This window comes from Gymnogyps californianus, chromosome 11 (genome assembly GCF_018139145.2).
Source record: "Gymnogyps californianus isolate 813 chromosome 11, ASM1813914v2, whole genome shotgun sequence".
NCBI lineage: Eukaryota > Metazoa > Chordata > Aves > Accipitriformes > Cathartidae > Gymnogyps > Gymnogyps californianus.
In genome coordinates this window covers 7,999,593-8,024,140 of record NC_059481.1, presented here as the reverse complement: position 1 = coordinate 8,024,140, position 24,548 = coordinate 7,999,593, and the positions used below count along the sequence as shown (strand labels likewise).

At 40.8% G+C, this 24,548-nt stretch overlaps 1 protein-coding gene across 1 annotated transcript in view; it reads left to right on the top strand.

Moving 5' to 3' along the window:
- Nucleotides 1-10,756: 10,756 nt before the first annotated feature.
- CHRFAM7A (CHRNA7 (exons 5-10) and FAM7A (exons A-E) fusion) overlaps nt 10,757-24,548 on the top strand; it is a 43,415-nt gene continuing 29,623 nt past the window's right edge. The window contains exons 1-2 of the mRNA XM_050903247.1: nt 10,757-10,811; nt 12,011-12,150. Coding sequence (XP_050759204.1) covers nt 10,757-10,811; nt 12,011-12,150 — 195 coding nt within the window. The remainder of the gene's footprint in view (nt 10,812-12,010; nt 12,151-24,548) is intronic.

Below are 24,548 nucleotides of genomic sequence, written 5' to 3'. Positions count from 1 at the left end.
CAATGGCATTATTTACTTTAACTAGTGATGGCTTATGTCATACACATAAACATGCCTTGTAATTAAGACTCAATTTCACCAGTTATACACGCATCAATTTAAATGATCATACTCATTTTTTCTAATGAATTTTGAATTCTTTTCTATAAGGTACTCCAGACAGATAGGACACAGATGCCTTTAGCACACATGGAGAGAGAGAAACACATTTAAGCTCTGCAGTTATTCCCAGTATTTCTCCACCGCTTTGCCTTGGGTGACTCTCCACCCACATACTGCTCTTCGCAAAGCCCACCCCAAGTTTTCCACATGTACCTACTAGGCACCTGAATGAAACTAGGGACCTTGCAGGTTAGTACTGCAGCTTTGTATGAATCTGGGTTCCTTTCGTTAGCTCCTGGTCGTTAAAGCAATGGACTTTCAGTTAAATTACATAGTTCAAGGTAACATTGGAAAGACACCGTTAAGCCTTGCAGGCCTAAGAAAGTGGAGATCCAGAAGCAGAGCTCTGCTGAATATTTTACCATACTTCATTTTAATCCTATTTTTTTTTCATTTCATGGAATCTTCTTAAAGGAAGACTCTCTAGAATCATGTGGCTCTAGCAAGATGTTCAAAGAGAAACATTCAAAACTTACCTGGCTGTCATCTTCTTCCAACTTGCTTTGTGTCTCAGCCTCATCAGTTCGACAGTGATATTCTTGTTTTCTTCATGGTCTATGCAGTCCCTGTTGAAGAAATTGGATGCATTGAAGATATCTCAATAATCCTCACTGGATTATGAATTACAGCAGTACATTTCTTAAATAATTAACCTGAATGTGGACTAGCACCAAGAATAAGATGCTCTGTGAATACCCAGACTTCATTAAAAAGAAAAGAGGAAAAACCCCCAAACCAGTAGTTCTACAATTACTTACTTGCTTAAAAAAGCAAACATCATATTAAAATGTCATCCAAAATTCAGTTAACCCTTCCACTAAATGTAAGCCATATTGGCTAAGCAGATACCAGTTCAATTCAAAAAGGGAAAAAAAAATTAAATATATATACAGAGCAAGCAAGCTACCACTCTCATAAAGCTAATGCTCTCAAGAGAGCAATTCTGTCTCCTGTTCCTGTCCTTAATCCTAAAACCCAGTCAGTCTTCCTCAGGTGGGAACCCTATCAGCATCCCGCTCTTTATCACCTGGGCACTTCCACATTCACAGAACAACTCTATTTCCTCCTCCTTGAAGCAATCCTGCCACTTCCTCCTAAAAGCTAGAAAAATGATAGAATGAACCTGGAATTTGGGGCTGAATCTGGCAATGTAATGCACGAATCAAACAAACTGCTACATGGGGATAAAAAAGCAGCAGAAAACCTAGAGCAGCTCAGAACCCAGTAGAGAAACAGAATGATCTACTGGAGTGACTCAACTTCAAACCAGGTCAACAGTGAGGAAAAATGTGTGACTGCCAAACTGCTGTTCAGTGAACTATCAGGATCAGGCTGACAAGTTAGTTACCAGTCCTCTGTCACAAAACACCCTAAAGCAATCAGCAGGAAGTTAGCACCTGGGCTTGGCTTACATAAGACACTTTCAGCTGATCTCCATTCTATGAGAGAAATTTGGGGAAATTCTGTTCTTGTAACACATTTAATTGGCGATTTCTGGGCTTTGACATTCACAACTTTCAAAATCAACAGTTTAAATGAGTTTGTTACACAATGTTTGAACTTTAAATATTAAAATTAAAACAAATGATAGGGTAAAATTTTCAAAAACATTCTGGTGATTTATTATTTATTTTATTCCTAAGAATAAAATGCAGCTGCCTGCTTAGAAAACCCACTCTTAGGCATATAAACTCATTGGGTTCTCATAAGACTTAAGCTCCCACGTGATCAGAATGTCTTTGAAAAGTATGACATAGGCTCTAAATCACTGCAGTGCTTTTGAAAACCGTACTATTATTAACATATTCTATCTTCTGATCATCATCATGTGAAAACATTGAAATGTTTCCGTTATAAAAATCAGTACCACAGACAATGCATCAGCAAACTGATAAATTAAATTATTACTTAAAATATTCAAGCCATCTCAGCTACTTACAAGCTATCCTTGCAGCCTGGCATTAGCAATGTCATTGTTGCCTCTGACCTGCCACATTGCATTATCTTGATAATTAAGCGGGAATCCAGAATAACAATTTTGACCATGATAAAAAGACAGCCTTGAATTACAGCCATTAAAGAGACCCATGGCACTTTTATTTAGGCATCCCAGAGGATTTATTAGGAGCAATAGCTTCAATTAAAAATTAAGATTCACTTATGTAAATTAGCAAAAGCGGGAACACTGTTTTAGTTAGTTAGACATTCTATGTATAGAGCAAAAATAGACAAATCTCTGGAAGTTCAGTTTCATTAACAGAAGTCTGGGTATGCAAACATCTCTGGTTAAAAAATCAACTTGAAATACGAAAACAGAAAGCTTACAATAAGGTCCTGTAAATTTCTTGCTTTATTTGCCCGGCTCAGGTAACAGTGATAATTTTTCTCATGCTCTAATAACATACCAAATGAATCAAATTCAATACCAACAGAGTTACAAAACAAGGGATTTGCCTTCCTGTATCTGAGCTAACAAGACATGCAGAAGAAGAAAGTCCTAGAGCTGCATGAAGCAAGATTATCTCTGAATGCAAGAAGACATTCCAAGTATGTTGGTCTAATTGGTACACAAATTTTAGGTCAGGTTTTTACTTTATTTTTATTATATCCTTTATCTTATAATTAGTCATTAAAACAACCAGTGGTCTAAAATTCCTCCCGCAAAAAAAAAAATGCTAAAGGAAATACCTGAAAGCTTATCCAAGCTTGAAAAATCCTCCAACCTAATTAAAATCACTGAAAAAACCAGGCAGTTCCTTCCTCTCTCTACTTTATGGCCCCATTCTCCTTTTTGTCATCCTCTCTGTCATATTAAAAGGAAGTTTTAGAAAAAATTGTCCATAATAAGTGTATGAACTAACTGTGGTCTTTTAAATCTAGTTCAAGAAAAACACACTGAAAGCAATTTGCATTCACTCATGACTAACAAAACCCTTTTGAAGTTACCGGAAAACAGGGAAGTTTTATTTTGAGACTATCTATCACTAAAATCAAAGGCAGGTTTATTACTGGAAAAGTCTTTCCTCTGTGCATGTGTCTATGTTCATTGCTACCTCCCAGCTTGCTCATAAAATGGTTACTTCAGATATCTATTCTGGGACCATTAGTCAGTCACTTATTCTGTCAGGTTCTTCAGTGCTGAGGAGATGAATCACATATGACTGAGGGCTGTATTTTCTATGTATTACTTAAATATCTGCTTATCAGACATCCATTCATACAAATATGCCATCCCCACTCTGGTGATCAACCCAGCTCTCTGGCACTAGCTGTTCGGCAAGGCCTCATCTTAGTCAAGTGCTGGGTACTGGGGGCTGATACACAGGGCTTTAGACTTGCTTTTTCACTTTCTTTTACAACAGCCAGAGTGCACGCCTCTGCTTCATGATTTACACTACTGACACTTAGTACACCCACTTACAGTCACTGGCTTTGCAATCGATGTAATGACTAGACTGGCTGGTCTTTTTTTAAACCAGGAATGAGTAGGGAAAAGTCCCACTCACTTTGTCACAACCAGTAACATCTGAAGTCCAGCTGGAAGAGAGACCCACTACTCCCACACACTTGGCTGTTTCAGCAAGCCTAGGAGCCAGCAGGCGCTTTCTGCTGCTTACATTTGCCATGTTTGGAAAGTCAGAGCACGGTCTGCTCTGTGCTGTGCTGCCCATGCAGAAAAACCTGGCCTGCATTCTTGAATATGGCAAAACCACAACCAGTCTTCTTCAGCACTTCGGACACGCAGTACCTAAGTCTGTATTTCTCTATCTAAGGGATCCAGATAAAATAGATCACATCTAGTGGTTTGAATTACTTGTAGTGAATTTTCCATCAAAACATGCATTTAAAGTAGTTTCAGTTCCTCCCGAGGGAGGTCCACAGCTCTTCATCGGTGAAACAACCCGGTAGCTGCTTTGAGAGTTCCTTTGAGTCCTGTGAGGAATCTCATTGTAAAAATCTCCCTGTCTCTGAAGGACCCATGGCCTCCAAATACGCTGTATTCCGTCAACAAAAATTATTCATTTTTGTTTCCATTCTCTGAATGCTACCATTTGCGACACTTTCCTTGAAGGAGCTGTCACCAGCCGTTTGGAGACAAACACCATTTTTCACTGAGCCTTGACTGGCTGCCATTCTACAGAGCCGAGAGCGATGAATTCCTCTCCCGTCTCTAGCAACTCACCATGGCATTTGCCCCTTTGTAGCCTGTTGTTGATATCAGTGCACTGTGCTAGTATAAAGGATGCAATTATAGAGAAAGGACAAGGTCTCATTTAACATAGAAGAAGATACATGATGTTTATTGTTCCACATGCTTGAAAAACATCAACTTCACCTTCACCAGTGATTACTTAAAATAAATCATACATGGACTGGACTGATTTACTTTAGGAGTGATACTGAGACTTTGCAGGAGAAGCTAGGAGGGAATATTAGGGAATGCTGGTTTTATGCAATGTAAGAAATACAGTTGTAAACTTGCAATCCATGCATTCCAAGACAAAATGCAGAGACTTGAAAACATAAAAAATTCTTTCTCCCCTTAGCCATATTAAAAATGTATGTATTTCATGAACCGAAACTTAACCATTAGAATTCTAAAGGATAAAATTCAGTATTCTCTAGCAGAAGAGTGCACCCTGACTACTTTTCTTTTTAGAAATCTTATCTGTAGAAATTTGGCTTTGTAAGACTGACCTGTTTCATATCCCCTGCCTCAACTATAACTCCAAAGTTTAAATGAATTCGCTCTCAGTTTTGACACAACATTATTTAGCATTGCCAGGAAAAAAAGTCACATTTCAAACATTTCTGTCTTTGAAAGGATTAGAGCTTAGCTTGATGGTCAGACCTTATCAGCACAGTCTTTACAGATCAAATGACCATTTTTGTGGAATTCACGTTAGTTATTTAAATTGTAGCAGATGGTAGTTTTTTCAGCAAAGAAAAATTTATAGTGTGTTGCTTTAGGACAAGATAAATAAGGTTGATCTTCAGATGCATATAGATGAGGATCCGTTAAAGCTGCAGGCCTAAAATGCAGATTTCTTGTCAACTTTAATTAGCTTCTGTAAACCCTAAATTATGTAGTTATTTAAAATCAACCAGGGTGAAGAAAAGCAGTTTTGGCAACTTTCTGTTGTTCACACTCATGCAAAAAGATGGCACAGTGACTCTTTAATGCTGTGAATTCTGTGTCAGTGAGAAACAAATGCCAAGCCCTGGAATTACAAAATGACTCAGAAGCACCTGACAGAGGCTGAAATGAGAGGAATAAGTAATTCCTCATACGGAAATCAAAGTGGAAATGTGCTAAGCATGACGTCAATGAAAACCTGCGATATTTTTTGACAGAGAAAAGCACCTGTAGGGTAGATATGCTGAGAAATCTCTGCAGTTATTTCATTTGAGATATTTCATTCACAATACCACAGTGGTGTTGCCACTGTTGTTTAATAACTATGCTCACACTTTAGTGTGAGTGTATGCTAACAGTAATAAAAGATGAGAATGAATTTTGAAAGATGTTGGCATTATAGAAATGACCATGGGCCCTATTCATTAGTTACGCAAATTCATTAGGCAAATTTTACAAATCCTTATAGTTCACATCTGAGCACTGCTCAGAAATGCTCTCTCTGTAGTTAGTTTTTACGAAGTGGGAGGGCAGCAGCTTTGTTATTTTCAAACAACAGAATAGTTTCTGCTCTTCTTTATCCTTCGCAACAAAAGACCACCTGGGGAATGGATCATTTTCTGGAAATCACATACTGGTGCAGGAACTAAGAACTTGGGAAGACATTATCTTTGTGAACCTCTGTTCAAGACTGGATGTATAGAATATAAAGTTTAATTACAAAATTAACCAGATTTCAGATCACTAATTTGTCCTTCAATAGAAAACTCAACATCAAAACTACCTGCTACCTCTTGCAAGGAAGAAGCAATATATTGTTTCAGAACATTTTACAGAAAAAAATGATGGTCATCACATATACATTCTCCATCACTGAGACTATTAGTTGTGCAAAATAAACAACAGAGAATAACTAATAACATGAGATGCAATTACTAAGGCTACCTAAAAATAAAAAAAAAGGTAACAATTAAAGACATGATTTGAGTAACATTCAAATAAATGTGGGCATGTCTCATCTAGCAATGGTAAGTTACCATTTAAAATCCTAGCCTATTCTACCTTCTTCTCTAAAAAGAAAGAAAAGCACATTTTTTTTCTGATATGGAAGTCCCAGGTCATTGCAGTTGCACAATAATTAGATCAAAGTCAGAAAGCACTGCAGTCGCTTTAGTTGCATATAGTATAAGATGGTCACTTCTTCACTATCAGCCTAATCTCAGCACTATCTTACCATCTTCTGTCACATTAGGAAGGTGCACGCTTTTGCTTATCTGTAGATCTGTGCAAAGAGAAAAAGAGGCTATTCCTCACGCTCCGGGATATTATAATCCCTGGACAACTGCAACATCTTGTAATGACTGTGGTAAGTTATTCTGAATGTTCTTCAGTCCTTGGTTCTTTTAACTGACCAATGTATGAGATTAGCCTTATAAATGAAACTAGGAAGATACTCTTTGGGTATAAACAAACACCTTATAATTATGATGAGGGTCTTTTCTATAGACACACTAGTTCAGAATCCTGTAGCTGTTTCTCTAATAGCTCTGTGCCTCACTCAGACTCTCGAAATAGATCTGAAATAGTACTTCAGTGAGGACTTTTGCCTTTTGTACAAGGCTATATTTACTTCTTTGCTTACCAGATAAAGGAACAACAGACAGCATGCTGGTATTAGATACATACTATTACCACAAACATTTTCCTATGCCCGACCTTCATGTGAAGATGTATGACCTGTGCATACTGTTAGCTCCATGAATATATTGGGTATTCACAAATAGACAGACACACAATTGGCCATGTCTAATTATGTCCAATGTATATGAGAAACAAACTGATATTAATGGCTTGTTTATATTATATTATATTATATTATATTATATTATATTCTGGGAAACATCCAGCTGTGGGAGATGGGCTGGGAGACCCACAATAGTTTCTACAGCCTGTAATTGTAAAATGAACTTGCATTCATCATTGTGTCTAAAAAGTTATTATCTGGGGAGGGGAAACAGCTCCCTCCAAATCACCTGGCCGGACAGCATACAACAGAAAGAACTACAGCTCAGAGAAGAGTGGGTCTTATCTCTGGTGGGCATCGGAGGCAAAGAAAAGAGCCTCTGCTGGCCACAGACTGTACAGCTTGCTCCTAATTTGTAAACAGACTTTTACAAAGATAACTTGTGCCATAAATGAAGGCTTTTAGAGGACTTCAGTATAGTGTTTGTTAATCTTTCTTTGCTAGTATCTAGACAATCAACCCATATAAATATTTGTGAAATTAACTTTTATTAGCCAGGATGTCTACAGAAAGCGAACAACCCCTTCCTGCCGTTTGTGTGCATTCACACCAGAATCTCTGACTAGAAAGGTAAACCCTTTAGAAGGAATGCACCTGATTGAACACAGTTTAATCAAGGAGTTGGGCTGCTGATTGCTATTAAAGAATTTCTAAAGAGGAGAATTTCTGAAATGCCTATAAAATTTAATTTGCTAACATCAAAACCAAATGAGATAAGTCAAGATTTATCAAAAGATGAATTATTCTTTCAGTGCTTATACTGCTAGAATTTGGGGTTTCAGCACCATCCCCTGAAGGGTTTACCTTTTGAGTCCCGTAACAGAGCCGTGCGGACCTTGGGCTGTGCATGCTTCTACAGTGCTTTCACTGTTGACCCTGCCTTCACCACCCGGGGTGAAGCAGTTGCCAACAAAGCAATGTGGAGAGCAAAAAAAGGAGCCAACAGTAGAGGTCAGCCATGAACTGTAGACTTCCTCTCCAGATTTCTTGCCTGAACAATTTATACTGTTTACTGTACACCCAGAAAGATCTGGGGCATCTGTGCCAAAACAGCAGTGGATAACAGGAGCAGGAGGAAAGAAAATTAGTCTCCTTCCCAAAATGAGTCAAGGCAAAAATCCGGGTACTAAGAGCACTGCCATGGGAGGGCAGAAGTACAAACGGATAATAACACTTGGTTTCTCTGCGAATAACACAGAGCTCCCCTAGCAACTCACTCCTGTCTGCTAGCTGGTCCAAAAAGGTCAAGATCTCACAGAAAAAAACCCATCACAAAACAAAAAAGAGGAATAATAAACTCAACCTAGATGGACTGTTAAAAAAATACTTGAGAACTTTGACAGTGTATGCCCCTACATCAGCTACGGCTCGGCTTTTGGAGAGTTACCATTGCCACTTGCTGGTTTCTGCTATCCCTTTGTAAAGTTGTTCGGCAGGTTGGCTCACCTGAAAAGGGGAATGTTTTGGTCCTCCTGTATGTTATGGCTAGAACACGTGATCCACCAATGTGCTGGGCTACTCGGGTTGCCCCCAGTTTTGCCTGGTCCTGTACTCAACATGTAAAAACATTCAAACAGTGGCTCCATAAATTAGGTCAGTGCTTCAGCCAAAACAGATTATCTGGATTTTTAAAGCTGAGAATTAACATGGACTAATAAACTGCTGTTTGCTGGGTTATTTGAAAAACAAGCATTTAGTTACCCCTTGCAAATGAGGACACTCTTCAATACCATTCTCCCTTAAATGCAGCTGCCTAGTTGTCCTGGTTTCGGCTGGAATGAAGTTAATTTTCTTCTTAGTAGCTGTGTTTTGGATTTAGGCTGAGGATAATGTAGATAACACACTGATGTTTTAGTTGTTGCTAAGCAGTGCTTAGACTAAGTCAAGGACTTTTCAGCTTCTCATACTGCCCTGCCAGCGGAGGCTGGGAGTGCACAAGAAGCTGGGAGGGGACACAGGCAGGACAGCTGACCCAAACGAGCTAAAGGGGTATTCCATACCATATGACGTTGTGCCCAGTATATAAACTGGGGAAGTTGGCTGGGGGACACTGCGGCTGAAGGATTGGCTGGGCACCGGTCAGCAGGTGGTGAGCAATTGTATTGTGCATCACTTGTTTTGTATATTCTTTTATTATTATTATTTCTCCTTCCTTTTCTGTCCTATTAAGCTCTCTTTATCTCAACCCATGAGTTTTACTTTACCTTTTTTTTTTCGATTCTCTCCCCCAGGGCAGGGGGGAGTGAGCAAGTGGCTGTGTGGTACTTAGTTGCTGGCTTGGGTTAAATCATGACACTAGGACATTCACTTAGTGCAGCAACTGGATTTGAAGGGCAGGGGTTTGGACTGAAAGAAATAACCCATGCATGGTCTCAAAGCATTTGCTTGAAGTTGCAAATGGGAACCAGACAATCAACAAAATGCACTGAATCTTCTAGGCCTGCTTTCCAACTGTGGTGCATTATACCTACACTAGGCATGAGTGCAGGCATCATTTTACTCAGTCGTGTTTGTCAAGCACTAAACACAACACCCCTCAGCCACGGTTGTTTTTCCCATATCTAGACAAAACAGCTAGCACCTGAGCCCCCAGCCCTGCATCTCTGCTGGGGATTCAACAGCCATGTGTGCAAGATCATTTTGCCCGTCTCCCTCCTCCCCAAAATGTGACCGAAGCCAAATTCCTGGCTAAGGCCAGCAGGGACTGGCCCTGCCCTGGACCCCCACCCTGGTTGCCTTCCCCTCCCGCTGCCCGGCCGGCTCCAAGTAGCGGCTATCCTGCCGGGGGCACTCTGCTGCCCTTTGGGCTAATTCATGCCTTTCACAGCAGCAGCCGCTGCCGATGGCAAAGGAGAATGACCGAGCACTTGGGCTGAGGAGGGGAGGGGAGCTGGGAAGGCAGCTCCGTGGCCCTCAGGGACCTGATGCCCATTGGCTTTTTGGCTAGCGCGGGCAGGCTGTCTTCCCCGCGGCACCCGGGCACGCAGGCTGCCCTGCCGGGAGCTCGGCGGGCAGGCAGGGCTGGCTCCGCGCCTGCCCGGAGCCGCCTTCGCTCTTCGTGACTCCGTCCCGCGGGAGGGGAGGGCCGGCACCCCGCGCCCCGCCGCAGCCCAGGCCGCTGCGGGAGAGCGTCAGCTGGCAGGGCTCGGGGACAGGCCCCGCGGGAGCGGGGAGGGCTGCGGGGTGCGGGGGGGGGGGGGGGGGTGCGGCTGCCCAGCAGAGGAGGGGGCTGCCCCCGCTCTCGTCTCTATAATGCCGGGGCCGCTTTTCCCAGCGCACCGCATCGCTCCGGCTGCGGTAACAGCGTGCGAGCCGCTCCACTCCCTCCCCTCCGGCCCGGGGACGCACAAGGATTAGGGAAGGGAGGGAAATCCATCAGGCGGAGAGGCAGGACGCGGAGGCGGATCGTCAGCATTCCTCCGCTCCGCCTGAGCCGGCAGCGCCGTAGGGCGAGCTCCGCTGCGGGCGCAGGAAGGGGCCGAGCTGCTGGACGTCCCCGCGGCGCCAGCGGCTCCCAGCGGCCCGGATCCGCGGCTCGGCCCGCGCCGCAGCCCTGCTCGGCGCCTGCCCGCGCCGCCCGGGGCTGGCGGGGCTTGGCGGCGGGAGAAGCGGCTGCTGCCGTCACCCTCCCTCGCCGCGCTGGGTCTCCCGGAATGGGCCTCCAGAAGCTGGCGGTGTGGCTGCTCGCCGCGGCGGGGCTTGTGCGCGGTGAGTGAACGCCGTGCTCCCGCGGGCTGCTAGCTCCGGGCAGCGCGAGCTCCGCGGGCAGCCGCCGGGAGGCAGGGCGGGATGCGGCAGGGCCGGGCGGGAGGGCAGGGACAGCTGCCCTGGAATCTCCACAGCACGGCGGGTCCCCGGCCCCTCGCCGTCACCTTCAGCCCTCTCCCCACGTCTTGCCGCTGCGGCTGGGCGCTGTCCTCTGTCCCGGGCCGCTCTGTGGGCTTGCCAGCGCTGGCAGCTGCCGAGAAGGGACAGGGGAGATGGACAGAGCAATGGGGATGGGGGAGCAAACTCCATCAAGGCACTTAAACGGTTAGCTGCTTCAGGGCAGAGACTGTGTCTTTTTGTGGGGGGAGTTCAGGACTAGAAAATAGGGAAGAGGAAAGTCCGTCTGGAGCGGGGACAGGGAGGGCTCGTATCCAGAGGACCTGTTCCTACCCTGACCCAGACTTCCTTTCATTCTGAAACTGCCTCTGTCCCTGGTTTACTCTGCTCCATCCAGGTGGACCTGCTCTCTCTCCCTCCATAGAAAAACGGCAGAATAAAGACCCTCCCTGGATATGAGGTGTAAAAAGGACAGAAATCCCTGAATATTATCACATGTATTAATGTAGTGCCTATCATCTCTGCAAGGAACCCTGTACCCCCACTTTATTCATAGCTGCATGAACAGAGAACAAAGCAGAGACTACTTCCCCCAAAGAGTTCTCAGTCTGAAGCAGTCTGAGAGCAGGATTCAGTCTAACCTGTGGCCATTTTTCTCCCATTGTCTTGCTGATGCCCTCTGCCGTATCTGTGTTTTGCTTTTCTGGTTATAGCTATGCCAGGACAGGTGTCAAAATACAGGTAGTGTATTTCCTCTTCATCACTTCTTGCTGCTGGACCAAAGCGCGCATATGTTGACAAAGCATCATTAGCATTTAGAATTTATCACTCCTGGCCAGCCAAGAAATGATCAATGAGGGAATCCCCCTTACAGGCTGCGATGAAAAGAAAGAGTGATACATTTGTGATAAGATTTTGTTGCAGGAGCTAATGAACTATATGTTACAGTGGCATTTTTCTGGGAATGCAGCAGGTAAAATAATAGATACATAATATCTGATAGCAGGAAAAGAGCATATGTCCTAGCTTTACTTTCTGATGTAGAATCCTAATTATTTATCTGTTTATTCCTGTGCCTGAAGAGTCCCTGCAAGGAGAGTTCCAAAGGAAGCTTTACAAGGAGCTGCTGAAAAATTACAACCCTCTGGAGCGACCAGTTGCAAATGATTCCCAGCCGCTCACTGTCTATTTCACTCTCAGCCTCATGCAGATCATGGATGTGGTGAGTCTGTAAGCTTCTAGGAAACTATTTCTTTAAAAGGGTGGATTTTTCCTTCCTAGAATGGAGATTTGTGATAGCAAAGGAAGACTGCAAGATACTGGAAAGCACAAATAATTCAAGACAGAACACCAAATTTTGACTGCCTTTTTAAAGAAGGAAATTTAGAAGTAAAGTTTGCCTCTTTCTTAGATCTCTTGTCAATATTTGCCAACCTTCTTAGCAGTATGAAATATTTAAAGTGAAGCTCAAACTGCATACTTTGCCTTTTGAATCCTTAACTGTACTTGGAACCAACAAGAAGTGCAGTCTGGCGGGGGGGATATGCAAAACCAAAGTTCTTGACTTCTGGTGGTCACTAAAGAGCTGCTTATTTTTGGAGATGAGGGGGGAAGAGGAAGGAGGTGTCCTGGCCAAAATCCAAGTTGTATTATTTCTTGTCTTATATAAACAAGACTGCTACATTCTATCTGCTTAAATTTTAGCTGCTCTATTTGCAACCACAGTTGTTTGGTATATCAATAAATACTCCTGTGCAGTGCTGGGCAGGCTTGTAAAATGCACTGTAGGGTCTTTTGGGTTCAAATATGAGTAATTTAAGCTTCACTCTGTCACAGCAGCACAGAGATCAAACGCTACATATAAGTGGGTTTACAGTATTCATTTTTACTGAATTCAACTAGCTGTGGCCACTAATGAAGAAGTTAATTTAAAACTAGTAGTTAACCTCAAAATGCTATTATCTTTCCATCAGATGCTTAAAGTTTGAGGCACAACAAAATTGAAAAAAAAAGAAAGAAAGAAAGATGGGATTATTCATGACAAGTGGCTTACTTTCTGTTCCCTTACAAGCTGCTGATTGTCAAAATCCAGACACTGTTCATTTAGCATCTGAAGGTCAGCACACACACAGAGAACTCTGCAGGTTTAAATGCTCATAGTTTCTATGCACATTTTTGCAAGTTTTAGATTTGTTAGACCTAAGGTGAAAACTAGGATGTGTATTTCCAGTGTAATATTTACTATTTGCTAAAGTGAGAGTAGGCAGTCGTAGTCCATGAGCTGTTTCAGTGTCACTAAAGCCAAGAGGAAAAATACATCAGTTCTATCCTTGTCTATGGCAGTTGAGTTTTAATGTATGTGATACTAACGAGCAGAACAGAAGCTATATAGAGTCATATGTTCTTTGAATGATGGCGAGGGAAAAATACATGTTATGCAGAGTCCGACAATTTCAAAAGGTGCTGGCAGATTGAACTTGATGCAGACTGTGGCTGTACTGCATGGGTACCTGAGAGCTAGGAGAGGACAGCCAGGTATTAGACCAAAACTTTGATGTGGGGTAAAAGCCTGTACCAGTGGGCTGATATAACAGATGACACCAACATCCCACTAACTGTATGTGGGCATCCTTTTGTTATTAATGATGTTTATTATGGGTGGGCTTAGAGATTTTCAAAAAAGGGGATCTCCTCGCGCTGAACACTCTGCAGACACAAGTAGTAGGTAGACTCCTGGCACAAAGAGTCAGTCTAAATAGACAAGTAAACAAGAATGCCTTTGGACAATCAGAGACAACAGAAAAAGCGTAAAAGCAAGGAACACCACAAAGGAATAAATGATACTGTGCTAATAAAGGATGTATTAATTTCATGATTCATCTTCTAATTGGATTCCTTTAGAATGTGTCAAGGTAAGACAAAGAAAGAGGCATTCGAAGGGCAGTGGGAGTCACGAGGGCAGGTCAGAGGAAAGTAAGAGAAGGAAGCTGAAGTGAAGAGAACGAAGGGCAGCATGGGACAGACAGCGCTTCAAAGGTCTGAATGCCTGAAGGTCCCCATCTGGGTTCCTGCTGCAGCTATTCTCACTGGCTCAGACCTTCACGGGTCTCTTGCCATGTACAGCACGGAATGTGGAGGACAGGGCAGGAATAACCACTTGGTTCTCTTGGCCCCATATCATCTGTGTGATGGAGCTTTGGTCTACCTCCACTTTCCAGTGCATCAGGCCCGTTAGTGGCTTCTGCAGCAGCTCCTACTGGCTGGAGTCTTCAGTTGTAGCTATACATTCTGTGTATCTCTGGTTTTAGTTAGATTTTTATCATTGGTAGTAATAGGCCAATATATTCTGGAAAGCTTAGCCAGTCTGTTCAAGGCCTGTCCAAACTGAGCACCTGAACAAAACTCCACATTTTAATGTATCTTTGCAGAACTCAGCACAGTACATGGTGCTTCAACTGACTCTTAAACCAGGCTTCAATAAAACCCCTTCCCAACCATGGACTCAGTTTACAAGGCCTTCTTCTGTAGCTCCCTTTTGGGAAATGACCTCCTGCTGCAGTATGTGCATTCTCACAGCTATTGGAGAAACTTTTGCTTTGGTACAGGACAGTACAGTCCCCTTCAAAGGATTTTTGTACAACTCTGTACAACTGTGTGTTCAGGAAACATTTCTCTAGTGCTTGGTTTATTTTGACAACCAGGATAAAAACGCTGATGCTGTGGGGTTTTTGTTGTTTGGTTGGTTTTGTTACTGTTAGCACTACATTACATACAATTCATTCCAGAATTATTTCAGAACAGGAGAGCTCGAAAAAGCACTTTGATCCAAAATAAAACAGGGCTGTGAACAGACCAATTTTTTCCCCAGCTTTCAGAAATTGCACTTCTGGTGTCATTCTATATAGATACATTTGGCCTGAATATGTTAAGCTAACGTGTTTTTAAGTATTCACCACCCTGGGAAAGGTTTGTTGTAGGGCCAAACCCTCCTAGTGATGACACAGCTTACAGAAGCCTTCTTTATGTCATCAAAAACATCTCCTGAATAGAATAAGCTGAACGCCCACGAGAATTTCCCCACTTAAATTGCATCTATACTATAAAGGTTTCCTTTGCATTTCTATGAGTTAATAGTGGGGCGGTCTCTTCCTCACACTCCTGACATGGCTATAACCATGTCCTTGACTACTGTATGAACAGTTGGCTGTTGGAGACACAAATGGCTAAAGGCCAGCAGGCAGTCAACTTCACAGAGTTAATTTCTTCTGGAGTTGTCAAGTTTAATCAAAAACCATACAAACTGAAGGGCTAATATCCACAGATCACTAGCCAATCTGGGTATAGTCAATGACTGGCAGTCTTGGCTAATATGATTCAAAAGGGAGTTTTTGATCCTATGTGCCTTTCAAAAAAATCCCTTCATAATCAGTAAGAAGCCATAGTTTTTGTACTGGCAGTTCAGTTACAGCTCATTCTGCTTGCTATAAAATGTACTGCATTTCTTTCTCAGAGATCTGGGATTGACAGGCAAAGAAAGAAACCAACCATGAAGTAAATTAAGCTTCACACTATAAAACAAATGAGTTTTCTTCATTGTCAACACGAAGCAAATGCTGGTGGGAATGACAGCTACTTTCAATAACAACTACTGGTTTAACAAGCTAGAAACAAAACATGTCACCATCATATTTTCCTGTAGTTAATATATTCACTTTAATGGCTTCTCAGCTGATACCAGCTGTACTGGGAGTTAGACCTATCCAGAGCAGATCCATCAAATCCCTGCCCAAACAGATTGAGCCAGGCTGGATCCTGGCTGCTGCTGTTCCTTACTTGAAGTCTCTTTCATTCCACTCTGAATTTGCTGATAGGAAAGAGGAGACAGTATATGAAACTGTTTCCAAATACAGTGGATGTTTCCTACCTTACATGTTTAGTTTAACCCTTTCCTTCTAAAACTAGCAATTATTTCTACCCTATGCTTGCAGACATGTTTTTCTTTTTATTGGTATTGCATATTAATATGCATGCTAGTATCAGGACTACATAATGAGGGACCTGTAAGTGCCGATTGCACCAACTTAGTTTAGTTCACTAGAAAATAGTTAATGAACTGTCTAATGAGAATGCAAGCTGGCATAGTAAATTATACAAAATGTTGCTAAATGGGGAAGGAAAACAGTGGCAGCATGAGAAAAATGCAGTTTGGGGACACATGAATGAAGAGAAGAGCTAGGAAACTGGGTGAGTGCTTAGAGAAGTGGCAATGCATGGTAGACCTGAGAGACAGCAAAGGAATTTGGAAGAAGGGTGGAATTTAGGTGGAAGAGGATGGGGGGTGAAATGGGAAGAAAGAGGTTTGAAAGGAGCAGACTTAAAAAAAGCTTCTGTGTCAAGTTAATAAGAACTTTGAAGAGAGAGATCCTAGCTATCTTTCAGTTTGCTTTGTTCCTGTATTCCTTAATAGAAAAATCACTGCTCTTAAACCTTTGCAAACACTCTTGCAATTAAATCATCCTGAAGTGAAAACGAAGTGGAGACAGCCAACTGGCCAGAAGTGCTCTTCAAGGACATTTGAGTTATTATAGTATCAGAAGATGGAATAAGAGACTTCTTTCACTTTTTATAATTAGTTTCAATTTTCTTGACATGAGAAATGCCAAGCAATTTGACGAAAGAAATGAAAAATAACCTACTTCCTCTCTGATTTGCTGAAATCTTGTTTCAAAACTCCTTGCAGGAAAGCAAAGTATATTGAATGAATAGCCTGATAATAAACATCTCTCTGGATCTGAATCAGAACATGTTTGGAAATATCTGACTTAAGAAAACTAAACAAAATTTAAGAATAAGCAGAGAAGGAAAATCTTAACAGACAAATACTAAGGGTGTCTGCATACCTTAGTGGCAGGAGAGGAAGAGGGGTTAACGGATGGTCGTAGTTGGTCAAGGTCATAGCTTCAGTACAATGTCTAAAAAATAAGGAACATGATGTAGAGAAGCTACTTATTTTTCTCTACATCTGACCTCATGGAAACCCCACTACCTGCACAAAAAGCTAGTCTTTGGCCTCTGCCTATCTAGTATTTCAGTGTTGGCATGGAGTATGAACCTAACTTATGCTTAGGAAAAACTTCCAGCATATGCATTTTTGAGAAGCAGATTCTTGAAATACGCTGATATTATATAATTTCCACGCTGGATAAAATTATAGCCACCACTTTTTTAAACACTATGTGGAGGCAAACACCTTCTAACATTCTGATTTTCTCTTGTAACATCCATCCCAATAATAGCATCAGAGGAGCATATTCAGTCACTACCCATTGGTTTAGAGCGAACACTAGAAATAGACACAGCAGCAGTGCTGTTCCTACTCTGTTACATCTCATACAGAATAGTGAATGGCATAGAAAAACAAATATAGTGATCACGAAGGTATGAATTTTGTGCCTAGCCTGACATTTTTACAGTAGACATATTTGTACCTACTGTAAGTTGACACAATTAAGAGAAATGTATCTGAGGGAATTCCATCCCCGAAAGTCAGAAGATGAAACCTTAGAAATTAATGCACAATGATCATACATTTACACTGCAAATTACTGCTTAGAGACACAGACATGAAGAACTGGAATACATTGAGATATATAGTTATAGTTCAAACTCAATTTTTACTGCTATCTAAACAAGTAAAAGAATCCTACAGTCTTATTTTAGTTTGGAAGGGGCCTCCAGAGGTCATCTAGTCCACCCCCCTGCTCCAAATATGTCTAAACAGATCACGTTACTCAGGCCTGTGTCCAGTCAAGTACTGAACACTTCCATGGAGAGAGATTCCACAACCTCCCTGGGCAACCTGTTTCAGTATTCAACCATCATCATGGTAGACTTGTTTTCCTAACATCTAAGCAGAACTTCCCATGTTCCAACCTGGGAACAACACTAAAAAACACTTCTAGAAAAATGGGGCACCTTTCCTTCTTCAACAAAATTGGGTACACGGCATAAAGATACTTTTGGTGAAGTATACCAGATTTCTTGACTACTTGCAGCAAGGTACGTATTTTGGCTTTAATAAAGCCTTTCTGAATAACATTCTTAGCAGAAAACTAGAGAATAAGGCCTTGGTAAACCCACATTGCAGAACTGGTTAGAAAATCTTAGAGTAGTTTTCAATGGTTCACTGTCAAAATGGTGAGATTTAGTTACATGGTGAGATTCCCCAGGAACCTATACTGAGTCAGTGTTTTAATTTCATTTCATCTGGAAGATAGAATAAGTAATATTTTTATTAAATTTGCATATTACATAAGTTTGGGAGGGTTTCAGAGAATACTGAGGGCTAAACTAGAATTTAACATTGTCTTGTAAAAGTAGAGTAAAAGGACTGGTTTGACCCAATTTGATGCATGTTTTTTTCAAAGCCTAAATTATGTGAAATTTTGAGTACTATATTTTAAGAAATATTTGGATGTACTGGAAATAATCCATCTGCTGGAAGCTTTGGTTGTATTGAATGAGTTTAATTTGATGCCTAAGTGCTTTCTTATCTGGAACCAAAGACAGGTCAGTACTGCCTCTGTATGAGGGCAGGTATTTGTATTACTTTTATCATTCCATCAACTACAACTGTAGTCACAGTCCAGACTCTCCCTGTACTAGACGATATGTAAACACAGCTGAAAAGATCATCTTTGTTCCAAAACATTTACAAACTAATTATATTTTCATAGACTAGATTCCTTTAACATCAGAATCGTTCATAACATAATAACTGTTGAAGTGTACAAGACAGTGTTAAATAAAACTTTAGCATAAAAATGCTGAAGTTAAGACTAGAAGAATTATTGCATTGGGATCAGACCAATGGCTTTCTGATATTAATTTTCATTAATATGTCCTCTTAGATTTTTCTAAGGAATTTCAGCAATTTTACTCTGCAACTGTTGAAAACATTACTGTGTTCTGGGGCTTCTGGGTTTTAATCTAGAATTTATACCAACTTTCTATGTGGAACTCAGGGCACCATTTTGTGAGTGTCCTAAGCTGATCTCAGCATTCTGCTGCCGAAAGAGATGATCTCACTAACTTTCGGCCTCATGTTCCTACCCCTTTGGCTCGCGCCAGTGCCTCTGGGACTGAGCGGTAAGCTGTATCAATTTTTTGAGTAGTCACTTTTCTAGATGACCTGTACTTACTCTGGATTTAGATTAGCTTAAACTGCTCACAAACCTCTACCCATGGTTCTTCTTCACTTAAAATCTGTCATATATTTAGCAAAAACCCAAGCTAGTTCCATCTCTATCTGAGCCAAGTTGCTAAACTTGGGAAAATGCTGGATCAATACTATCTTAGCTTGTGACTTCTGTAGCAAGACTTACGGCGAAAAACATTTTGGTGGGTATCAATCTGTCCATTTTGGTCAACTCTGATCATAAATTATTATTTCTTTTTTTTACTAGCAGAAGAATCAACATTTAATAATTTATTTAAGAAAGTTGAATTTAGTTATCTATTTACATGAATATTCAAGTTCTTTCTTATGTTGCATAACACCATTTAGTCAGGAATCTTTCATGGTTCCTCCAGACATTTACTAGCTAATTAAATAATTTACTGCACAACAGTTTTCACTTATTTTCCAGTTTCTCCTGTTTCTTTTTTTAATTTCTAGTTAGGGGAAAGAAAAATGCTGAATAGTTGTTTGTATGTAGTGAGCAGCAGCAAAATCTCAAGAGAAATGCTGCTCCTTTAGGCTGTTCAACTCACTTGAGCAGACCAAAGGGAAAATGAAAGCATGCAAACTTTTTTATGTTTATCTGAACTCAGTCAAAGTTTGCTCATCCTACATTGCCCTTGGTTACTTGTATGACTTAGATTTATATATTCAAGGGCTTTTGTCCTTGTTTTATTTTACACAGTGTAAGTGATACAGTTGACTTCAATGACTTACATACAGTGTTTAGCAAAGCCTCTACATAAGAATCTGCAACTCAGTATTTGCAATCAAATACCCTGAACCCACCAGGCAAGATAGTAATGTGAAATATCTTGAAATTTTAAAAAGAAAATTATGCTGTCATTCAAAGAAGCAGAACAGCTTCTGTAAAGAAACAGACTACAAAACAAACATCTCCCCCGCCAAAAAAAAAAAAAAAAAGAAAAACAAAAGTTAAATCTGGAAAGACAAATAAAACAACCAAATCAAGAGGCTCGTTGAGAAATGGTGCTAAAGAAGTTCCTAAGCTGTTTAGCAAACCTCAGCAGCCTCTTTGCAAACAATGGTTGTGGCAGAAGCTCATCAAATCTGCATTATTCTGTTAATTTTTAGCATCATTTGTGTACATTAGAAAAAGTCTCTCCAAGCTTTATTCTCCTCTCACTTTGCTGCTTTATCTTTATCCCCTCCATGCTAAAGGGAGAAACTATTTGCACTTTCATCTTGCAGCCATTTCCATTCTACCATGATTTATTCCTGAGAGTTTAGAAAACTGGAACAGTGCTGGGATATGCTTTCTGATATTTTAATACCTGTGAAAGTTACTGGATTATAACATAAAACAGAGTATTCTGCTTCCCCATGAAATATGAAGAACAGATCTTTTCAAATAACAGTCTAAAATATTCTGATAATTGATCTATTTAAACAAGCAGACAACACCTCTCCCTACCCTACTGTGGTGAGATATTGATGTACTAAGAGAAACTGCAACCTTATTTCTGTGATATTTGTCCATATCTTCTGGCTTTTTTGACTATTTTTTCCTTCAGCATCTTTCTTTTACCTAGTCTTCTCAAACAGTGTTAGATCTGGAAAGATATTTTAAACACAGTCTATATTCTGTAGGATGGAATGGGAACCAATGAATTTACACTGATTTAAGGCAGTTGGCAGGAAGGAAAAAAGGACTGACTGTAAAAAAAACTCCTGACAATAGTTAACTGGAGGACATTAGAGATGTTCATTGTATATGAAAATCAGAACTTCTGTTCTGCTTTCTGGTTCCAGAGCAGAGGTCTTCGGAATTGTAATACAAATCAGTTGGGTTTTTTCTGTTTGTTTTTTAATATGAGTAAAGCAAAGAAGTTTCTCTAACATTTTTCTCATCCTTTGTGATATAAATAATCAGCACGAATCATAACAGCTCAGTACTTCATTTCTTTGTTTTCTAACTACATTGGTATGGATGCCCCATTAACTTAAAGTGAGTAGACATCTACTGGTATGCCACTTGTGATGAAGAAGGTTTGCATCCTTACTGTGAAAAGTATGATTAAGGTCCTACAAAACAGATTCTGTTGTGACGGATTGCTGTAGGGCACAGGGACCAGAACATAAAGCTTTCACATTTTACACAGGACCTCTTACTAGAACAACAGAATTTGCAAAGTCACATCATCTAGTAATTATTACTCGTCCTCAGTAATCAGCTAATAAAACAAAATTACAGCACAAGACATAATTTCTGGGAGTCAGGTCTGGCTAGCTAATACTTGTCCTTATACAAAGCTTTTAATTCATAGAAGTTTGGGGACTGAAATGAATATACTTCCTGTAATATACAGAATTGTTCCTCTTTTTTTTAAAGACTATATACAGTTAAAATGACAATATTTCTGTCATATTCAAGTACTAGCCAATATATCATGTCACTACTTAATACACAAGTTCATATCCTTTGTTTTGACCAATATGGATCAGCTTGTTACAGTCTGTGGAAATTTGTACGAAATGTTTGAAAGCCCCATATTTTTCTTTAGCGATGTTCTTGTCCTCAGATAGCGGAGTTACACTGATCTGCATCGGCTGAGGATCTGGCTCCATAAAATACAAGTAAAGTATTAGATCAGCATTTTCAAACCTTCTTTGCCTGTTAAATTACTTCCCTGTTCCCAGGCTCCTGGGAGACCTGCAGGTTCAGTCCCAGCCGTGGCATGAGCCAATGCACTCTGTGTGTGCAGTCTAGCCTCTCTGCTCGTCTGCTGCGGTTTTTGTGCGCACACAGACTAATTACATGCTCTATAAATCTGGTGCTTCTTGGGAAAGCCTGTTTTACTGTGCACATAAAGATGGGAGTTGACTTGGCTCTTCCTGGATTTGATTTGCCTCTGACTGCAGTGTCAATCTGCACTGAGGAAGGAGTTCAAATGCAGGTGGTTGCCTCTGCTGGACCCATTTCTTTTCTGGGACGGCTTCTGGAAGTGCTGTGGGAAGATGCTGTGGGCTGGATGAATTATCTGGGAAAAAGCAACCCACACCTAACCATCACAGCTTGTGCCCCGCTCCTATAACGTGATCTGTGTGGGTCCACAAGTTGGCAGAAAAGGTGCTGCAGCAATTTCAGGGATGATGGCAAGGGAAGGCAGGAAGTGCTGCTAAAGCAATGCACCTAACCTCTTAACACCAACCTTGGGGGCACCTGTGTTACCAGAGGAGCTTGGGGACTAGATTAGATTACCAGTAGTGGTTTAACATTTTTAAATGGTAGTCCTGATGGGCTGTGGCTCTTGAACAATCGAGTAGGTGGTATTCTGTTTCTGTTCTCTGTTTCATTTTAGGGCTGTATTCTCAGACCTGTGCGGATACAGTGCCTGCTTTTCTCTCAGAAAAGCAAACACTATAAAAACTTTTTATACAAATCTAATAGTGCTGACAGCGGTTGAGCAAAGTATTGTCAATGGATTGCAAGCAAACACTTTTCTATCTATGAACAGTGTATTAACATAAAAACATTCAAATGTTAATTACTTCAAATTTAGATGATACAGATGTGAATTCTTCAGTTTCTCCTGAACTCCTCACCATGTTTGCCTGAATAGACTACTAAACAATCCAACTGTTCCCAATCTAAATATATCTCTGAGTTACAAAAAAGGCAAAAAAAATAAAAAGGAAGATCTCACAATGGGTTGGCAGCAGGGAACATACATGTACAAGCGCTTACATAGAAAAAGAAATCTTTTAAAATTAACTTAGAATCTTAAATACTTAAATAATTTATTTTTAATGTGTTAACTGCTTTATTTTGAGTTTTTAATTTATTCAAAATTAGAAGAATTATTTTCCAAGACCAACCAGAAGAAGCCTGAAGTAAATGTATATTCGGATTTAACCTTCACTTATGCTTGCATGTTCATGCCTGTTATCTGAAACTAGAATTTGATTTGTAAAAAGGAAAGGCTGTTAACACTGGCTTCAACAACAGCTAACTGGGAAGTGCTAAGAGCATGGCATGAAGCCATGTTGCTGCTCATTGGCAGCAACATAAGAATATGGTATTTATCCAGTTCATCTCTCCAAAATCCTCTGGTAGTGATGTGAAGCCATATTTGCATGGCCTATAATCACATCTCTGTATTGCTTATATGATCCTCATAACGGAGTAGCCTGAAGGGAAGACGATCGACAACCATGTGCAAAGTTGGTGGACCCATGCACATGTTTAATTATACAGCACTACTACTTCAGACTTTTATTGGCTTGTTTTCTGTGTTCAGCCATGAGTATTAACATATTTCTGTGGCTGGCATCACCATAATTACTCTCAATAACTACACAGTTGTGTCAGTTAAGTATTTGAGAGGAAAGAAGCAGGCCTTTTACCCACTACCACCGATGTTACTAAATGCAAGAATGAAGAAAAAAAATAATAAGCACTGCTAAGTTTGACTGAACCACTCACTGAGCTCAAGAAATTCAAATAAGCATTTTTATGGATTTTGGAGTGCTCACTCAATCTCTGACCCCACCAGACAGAAATATTCTTTTCATAGGAGAGAGTTTGCTCTTTCGTGTTGCAGAAAACAGCAGCCTGAAGGACTGCGTAGGTGTTCCGATATTTCAGTCATGACGCTTGTTGCATTTGTGAAGAGACAGACACACAGTTGATGTTCATCAATATATTCCTCTCAGCCAAGCTCACGGTTTCTCAATACCTTTGTCAGTGATTCTTTACAGGCATTAAAGAGAAATGGGGACCATACGGATTTTTAGGGAAAGTTGAAAATGAAAACCCTGTAAAAGAGGACTCTCAAACCTGTCCCTCAGAGGATGTAGGGTAAGGAATAACTGGAATTTCTGTAATGTTGATTCATCCTCTCTTCCTGAGTTATTAAGGTGTCTTTGTAATACTTCTGTGTCAAGAGCTGCAGAGACGTTCAGCAGGATAAGCAATGTATTTTGTACTATACCCTTCTCCAGGGAATTTTTCAATTGCCATAGTGATGTCTGTGCTGTATCCTAGATTGAACAGAGACCCCCAAGACATCGAGGATAATGGATTATGTTACATATCACAGGAATTTTGGAGCTACTCCTTCTTGGTTAATTTGCTTACACTTCGAAAGACGGAGATAAGATAGTATAGTTAGAGAGACTGTCTGGGATGAGTAATGGCACTTTGCTAACTGGTGCTGTGAAGCTGGCTTTAACTATGTCCGTTTGTAGTGGACAGAGCTATTCCTCATGGTTGTGTCCTAGCCAGATGCCTCTATCTCTGTGGCTCTGTGTTCCTCAAAGGTTCTGCAGTTTCAGCATGTGAACTGATGCTAAAACATGGACAACATGCTCTGGTCAGGTGTGGAAATTTGTTGCTGTTATTCACAAAAATAGGACAG